This window comes from Pollachius pollachius (assembly GCF_949987615.1).
Source record: "Pollachius pollachius genome assembly, chromosome: 5".
Taxonomy (NCBI): domain Eukaryota; kingdom Metazoa; phylum Chordata; class Actinopteri; order Gadiformes; family Gadidae; genus Pollachius; species Pollachius pollachius.
In genome coordinates, this window is record NC_136938.1 from 3534839 (window position 1) to 3542573 (window position 7735).

At 47.8% G+C, this 7735-nt stretch overlaps 1 protein-coding gene across 1 annotated transcript; it reads left to right on the forward strand.

Moving 5' to 3' along the window:
* The first annotated feature begins 868 nt into the window (after positions 1–868).
* cyp1a (cytochrome P450, family 1, subfamily A) lies at positions 869–5493 on the forward strand. Its single transcript, XM_079736550.1, has 7 exons — positions 869–972; positions 1445–2305; positions 2579–2705; positions 2815–2904; positions 3295–3418; positions 3789–3875; positions 4117–5493. The coding sequence occupies exons 2-7, from the start codon at positions 1466–1468 to the stop codon at positions 4406–4408; spliced, it is 1560 nt and encodes a 519-aa protein (XP_079592676.1). The 5' UTR covers positions 869–972; positions 1445–1465; the 3' UTR covers positions 4409–5493.
* The last annotated feature ends 2242 nt before the right edge of the window (positions 5494–7735 follow it).

The window sequence follows — 7735 nt, forward strand, 5'->3', positions numbered from 1 at the left end:
GAGAGAGAGAGAGAGAGAGAGAGAGAGAGAGAGAGACTATGGCTTGATCAGCGTGCTCCGCTCTCACGCTACTGGTCAATCTTTAACTCCTCTCAGGTGAAGCACGCGATGCGTTCACCAGTTTGCACAAGAGCAGCCGCGGTCGCGTGTGAACTTCGCTGTTGTGCACCAAACTGTTGAGGAACCGGGAGTAAAGTCTCTCGGACCCGTTGCCCGGAGGTTATGCTCACGGATAGGGACGTTTAATGGAATCATCTTTCAAATTCAACTTTTTACTTCACATTTACAACTCGAAGAAAAATAAAATGCAAAAATAATGCATCATAAAGGCCAATGATGAGGTCATTATTATCTTTTCAAATATTTGATTAATCAGGACCCTCACCCTAACTACCGCCTACTCTACAGCCCGCAAGGAAATTATTTAATGGTAAGAGACCTAATTAAACTCCATATCTTTAATAATTAAGAAAACGTAGTTTTTATCTCATCAATGAATTAGGCTGCTTACAAAATAGTTTGCACAAACGCAGGTATTTTATGTTTCAAATATATCTACAGTTCAAGTAGTCAAAATAAACTGAATTGATTTCTCCGCTTCGGAATCTGTTATTCTCTTTCAAAATGCCGCCACTTCTAGCAGAGAGAGACAGAGAGAGAGAGAGAGAGACAGACACACACATACACACACACACACACACACACACACACACACACACGCATACACGCACACACGCACATACAGAGGGAGAGACAGAGAGAGACGAGGGAGGCAGAGCAAACGAGAGCTAGAGAGCGATAGATTACGTCATGAACAACAACCAATGAATCTGTGCAGCGCACTATAAAGCTCGTGCCCATTCTCTAGTTTGGAGAGAGAGAAAGAGCCTCCAAGACGGACAATAACAAACACCTCACCTCAATACCAACTCCTCCACTTTGCTCAAGGGATCTCGTTTGTTGTGCAGCTAGGTAAGGTGGCTTTACACTTATTAAAATGCAAGTTTAAGAATTTCTATCATACTTTTAAAACACATTATGACTTTGTATGGTATGCAATGAGCTTCTTTTAAGTTTTTGCATCATTGCAGTTGCTTCCATTTGAAAACTTAACTTTCTGTCATTTACAGAGTTTATTCATATTATTATAAGTTGCTAAGGTGTGGCGAAACATTGCACGGTTTGCATTGTTCCAGAACAGTTATTAAATGCATTCTTGCTTCATAGAAGTAGACAACCATAGCATTGGCCAACGACGCTCTTTTAATCTTCTAAACAAATCCCCACATGTTATGCTCCAGGTTCAAGGTGTACGTGTTTAAATACAGGCTTCGGGCTCTCCTCCATCTCTTTCACCATTATTATTATTATTATTATTATTATTATTATTATTATTATTATTATTATTATTATTATTATTAATGTTCTCTCATTGGTTCTCCAGGTTGGTAACAGGAGCGTCACCATGGCTCTCATGATCCTCCCCCTGATTGGCTCGGTGTCTGTGTCTGAGACCCTGGTTGCCATGATCACCGTGTGTCTGATCTACATGCTCATGAAGTTCCTCCACGCTGACGTCCCAGAGGGGCTCCGCCGGCTCCCGGGCCCCAAGCCCCTCCCCATCATCGGGAATGGCCTGGAGCTGGGCGACCGTCCCTACCTGAGCCTCACGGCCATGGCCCAGCGCTACGGGGACATCTTCCAGATCCAGATCGGGATGCGTCCGGTGGTGGTGCTCAGTGGCCACGAGACGGTGCGGCAGGCGCTCATCAAGCAGGGCGATGACTTCGCTGGCCGCCCGGACCTCTACAGCTTCCAGTTCATCAACGACGGCAAGAGCCTGGCCTTCAGCACCGACCAGGCTGGCGTATGGCGCGCCCGCCGCAAGCTGGCCATGAGCGCCCTGCGCTCCTTCTCCACGCTGGAGGGCACCACGCCGGAGTACTCCTGCATGCTGGAGGAGCACGTCTGCAAGGAGGGTGACTACCTCATCAAGCAGCTGTCCAGCGTCATGGTAGCCGACGGCAGCTTCGACCCCTTCCGCCACATCGTGGTGTCCGTGGCCAACGTGATCTGCGGCATGTGCTTCGGCCGACGCTACGGCCACGAGGACCAGGAGCTGTTGAGCCTGGTCAACCTCTCGGACGAGTTCGGGAAGGTGGTGGGCAGTGGCAACCTGGCCGACTTCATCCCGCTGCTGCGCTTCCTGCCCAATGCCACCATGAAGAGGTTCCTGGCCATCAACGAACGCTTCATGACCTTTGTGCAGAAGATCGTCACCGACCACTACAACACTTATGACAAGGTAGGCAGCGCTGTTGCGAAACACGCTTTGATACACTTCTGTCCCGTCTCATTTGACCGAAAAGACCCAACAAAACAACACTAATTTAAAAGCACCTCATCATCATCTGACCTGAACAGACTGAAGGGTCGAGTACGGACCTAAATGCCGTCGTGTCTGCCCTTGTTTGTGCTATGCACCGTGTCTTGTACTGCACTGTGATTGTATGTATCTTTACGTGACAGCCTGATTGAGTTGTACTTATTCTTTGCTGGTCACTTTGCTCTCCGACAGGACAACATCCGGGACATCACCGACTCCCTGATTGACCACTGTGAGGACAGGAAGCTGGATGAGAACTCCAACATCCAGGTGTCCGACGAGAAGATCGTGGGCATTGTCAACGATCTGTTCGGAGCCGGTGAGTTTCGGCCGTGTTTCTTCATCTGTGAACCGGTGTGACGCAACAGCCGGCGAGCAGACACAGCACGCAGGGGGAGGTGTTTCCTAACAGCTGTTTGCTCTCCCAGGCTTCGACACGGTGAGCACGGCGCTGTCCTGGTCCGTCATGTACCTGGTGGCCCACCCCGAGATACAGGAGAGGCTTCACCAGGAGATCAGTGAGTCTCGATTCACTTTCTCCTAAGATTCTACCTCATCCATTCATTTTTTCATTGAGATTATAATTAATTTGACTGCAGTTCGTATTAGCTATTTATGTTAAGTAATCCCAGCAAATTATTTACAAGTAGAACAAAGTACTGGTAGATATAATGTTATATATGTTTGATAAGCTAGTGGATTACTCGACATGTTTGCATTTAATAGTTGAAAATAATTACAGCAAATTAAAGTAGCATCATCTATTGAGAAGCTAATCTATTGATCATTTGAACTCATTTAGTGAAACTGTTTGGGGGCTCTGCTTTAATATGATTGATATATCCTGTTCAAAGTGTGACAGTGTAATCCCTAGTAAAGTAACAGCCTGCCGTGTTCTCTCCCATCAGAGGACAAGGTGGGCCTGAGCCGGTCCCCCGTGCTCGCTGACAGACACAACCTACCCGTCCTGGAGGCTTTTATTTTTGAAATCTTCCGTCACTCCTCCTTCCTGCCCTTCACCATCCCTCACTGGTGAGCCTATGAATAACTCCATATGTGCTGATGCACAGGTGCTTTCATCTGAAGGGCCTCACACCACTGGGACCGCAAACATTAAAGGGCGCGCCGGTACCAAAGCCTAAACCTTGGCCGGGTTATCACCCTACGATGGGCTTTGAGTGGCACCCAGAGCAGAGCCCCTGAGCAGGGCTTTGTTGGTAACACGGCTTAGTCCCTTCAGCTGTCCAGGAAATGGATCCCCCACCCCTCACGTTATGTTATGTCTACCTACCCAGGAGGCTGCGCTGGCAGACTACACCAGATAGTGTACATAGAGATAGAAACGCTGTTTCTCGCATAATAAACAGGAGCCGACTTTGAAACGCTCTCTTTTTGGTTTCAGCGCCACAAAAGACACATCTCTCGATGGCTACTTCATCCCCAAAGACACCTGCATCTTCATCAACCAGTGGCAGATCAACCACGACCCGTAAGTACAAAACTTGCACCCAATGGTATCAAGCTGACGCACACAAGCAACCCCTCTAACTGTACCACGAGTGTGTTCCCTGATTGGCCAGCTTTGACTACTAAACTACGAGTGTGTTCCCTGATTGGCCCCCTCTGGCTGCTGTACTGCCAGTGTGTTCTCTGATTGGCCGCCTCTGACTACTGTACTACCAGTGTGTTCCCTGATTGGCTGACCGCGCTGCCTGTCTTCCTTCCCTCAGGGAGCTGTGGAAGGAACCGTCCACCTTCAACCCCGACCGCTTCCTGAGCGCCGACGGCTCGGAGCTGAACAAGCTGGCGGGGGAGAAGGTGATGCTCTTCGGCATGGGCAAGCGGCGCTGCATCGGCGAGATGGTGGCGCGCAATGAGGTCTTCCTCTTCCTGGCCATCCTCGTGCAGAGGCTGACCTTCACCGCGGTGCCGGGCGAGCCGCTGGACATGACGCCCGAGTACGGCCTCACCATGAGGCACAAACGCTGCCACCTGCGCGCCACGCTGCGGAGCATGGAGTGAAGCCCGCGCCCCGCTACGGCGAGCTATAGACGCCGTACACGTACTGTCTGCTATATCCGCAGCCTCCGCGTACGAGGCTGTGTTGTCTGTATAGGTGGAGCCTGGAGTCAGTCTTCTTGACCTCCGATTCATGCCAGTCTTTCTCCGAGAGGTCAAGGCTCTGCTCTCTGAAGTTGTCCTGCTGAGGCGACGGCGCCCCGAGGTTTCGGACTTGCAAAGTTATGTTTTGTTATCATTTGAGAAGTAATTTATTTTGTACAATGTCGGTTGTTACTTTCCCCCTAAAGTACGTCCCTCTATTCTGGGGGACTGGTTGCTACTTTGGCTCTCAAAGCTGACCTGCTGTAGACCAGACCGTCTTGGATGATGGCTCTCAACCCTTTCCTAGAGGCGATTATCCTGTTCTCTAGGACTGAGGAGACAACCCCTCAATCATAGCAGTTGGACGACATTGGCTGAGTCTCCTGCTTTGATCTTGTTGTGCTTTGGATTTAAAGGCCTAATATCTGCTTCCGTCATTTTTGTCATCATCAGTTCATTAACCTCAAAGTCCTTTCCAGGTGATCACAGAACTATAAACTAAACTGCTGAACAGAAACTTGCTTTATAGCAATGTTTTTTTTTTCCGACTTGTAAGCTATTTTTGTATGTAATTGTATCTTACATATTACACTGAAGCTGTCTTTGTATCCCAAAATGTGATTTTGAGTGTGTATCAAATATTTTTTGGTCCTTTGTCTATATATATCCAACATGAAATAATTTTATTCATTTGTCAAATGATTTAACAGAATACCAAAAGAGTTTGACTATTGCTTTCCATGCTATTATACAAATATTTTGTATTTTTTATGTTAATTTAGTTACAATTTTATAAACGTGTGGGGTGTAAATTTGAATAAATTATAAATAAAATATTTCATAGAGTTTACTTTGGCTCCGGATTCCTCTTCTACGGTCCAAGCAGATGACAAAACCTGATAATGATTCACAAGCAGGGCTGATAATACCCTGAAAACATATTTATAGCAAAGAACTTAGAGAGAGACATAGCAGACATAGTTCAGCCCTGATTGGACCTCCCAATAACAATAAATAAAGCACATACACCACGTTCTAAAGGACATTCTGATCCGTTGGGGTTTCAAAGAAGGTGATGATGTTTTTATTTTCTTCATTTTCCGTTTGACCACAAATACCTCTGTGACAAATATAGCCTACAACGTAACATGACAACTGATGATGACGTATGATAAGGGGGATTTTTCATTTGGTTAAAACAATAATGTTTGATTGATTGCAAAGATATTCTAAGACAAAAATAAAAAGCATTTAATCTCATCAACTGACATGCAACCTCTGAGACTTTGAACCCTAAAACTAACAAATTGATAGTCTTTATAAGACTTTATGGTGAATACTGTGGACTGAAGCATTTTCACTATTTGTGCTAAACTTAAAAACACGTTAAGCATGAGCTGTTGGGGGAGAAAACCTAACATGGCCGCCGGCAGGTGTGTCGCTCATGGTGGGTGAGACAGGCCGCTGATACGAGTCGGAAGATAGACAGAACCAAGCAATCGACACTTCCTGGAATACGAGATGATCAGTCTAGATTTCCCCCATCGTAATTTTAGAATATTCTAATTTCGCGTGTGATGTAAGTATTTCCATGACTTGATGATAATAGTGTGATGTCATTGTGTGGCGATCAGGAAGTGGGACTCATACCAGCGTCTCCGTTTGTCATCCACACCCTTCCTCATCTTGTATCTTCTGAAGAGGCTTTGAGGACCGAGAGTTCCTTCACATGATCTTAGTGTCGTGCAGTGGTGACACTGACCTGCTGAATATGAACCTGAACCCTGACCCAGAACCCTGACCCTATGACCCTGAACCCTGACCCTGTGACCCTGAACCCTGACCCTACGACCCTGAACCCTGACCCAGAACCCTGACCCTATGACCCCACGCACGTTCCAAAGACTTTCTACCTTACTATACTGTGGCCCGCTGCCACAGTATTGAGGACAAACGTTATTATTCATACACATTACAGATGATTATAGACTTCCCTTTGAGTTAATTAAGGGCTCAAACTTTCCTTGATAGCTTGCAGCCGAGTTAACAAGGTATTTAAGTCGTTATACCAGATTGGTGTTCCTCAGTGGATGTGAATGGGAGTGTGTTCCGTGAATGGGAATCGCGGAACTATGAATCCATAAATCTGTCATGACCACCACTTATTACGCAAGTAAGAAATCTTCAGCATCCAGGATCACTGGTTCAAAAGAGTGGCTTAGAGCCAGTAGGATTGGATGATTGTTCTGGCTCAAGTGTGATTAAATGTCTTCCTCTTCTGCTACTGAAGCTCTTTTGAATCTCCCCTATCTGGATACAGGCTTCCTTTGATCTAAGGTTTGATTAATCGATTGATTGTTTGGTTATTTCATTAGTTATGTGAGTGAGTGAGTGAGTGTGTGTGTGTGTGTGTGTGTGTGTGTGTGTGTGTGTGTGTGTGTGTGTGTGTGTGTGCGTGTGTGTATGTTTGCATGTTTGTGTGTGCATTTGTGTGTGTGTGAGTGGATGTTTGACAGAGTGTCTGTGTATGTTCTCTCCACTCTGAGTTGCCGTTGCTCCAACAGGCCGTGTTTTCCTGCGGCTTCCCCCAGATTGACATAGCGTGCCAACGGCCTCTGCCGGAGTTCCTCTTTACGATACGTGTGACTTAGATCATAAACATCCCCTCTCTCACTCTGAGTGCTCTCCTGAGGAACAGAGGTTCGGCAAAGCGCCCTCGCTCACTGTTCCCTCCTGTCCCCCGCCCCTCTCTCTCTCCCCTCTCTCTCTCTCTCTCTCTCTCTCTCTCTCTCTCTCTCTCTCTCTCTCTCTCCCTCCCAGGCCCCTGCTCAGTGCAGGAAACCCCCCCTGCCCCTCCCCCCACCCTCTCCTCGTCCTCTCTCCGCAACAGGAAGCCATATGTCCCAGTGCGTCCGGAAGGTTGAGGCGATACCAATTGTGATGGCGCGGTTTACCTTCGCCTCCCAGTCTTAATCTCCTGCTCCCAGGCCGCTGGCCAGGGGGCTAATACCCAAATGGCCGGCTGAGTGGCTGAGTGGCTTTGGGCTGGGCTGGCCCTCACACGCGAGCCCTGCATCCCAGCAGCCCCCGGCAGGGAGGGCCCGGAGGGCCGCCCGGCCGCTGCTTACACAACCCTGTGGAGCATGTGAGCCTCCGTATCCGACTGGTCATCTTTCTGGGAGAGCCGGTCAGGAATGTGAGATACCGGGCATTCTTACCGGTCTTCTGTATGATTCATAGAGAGAA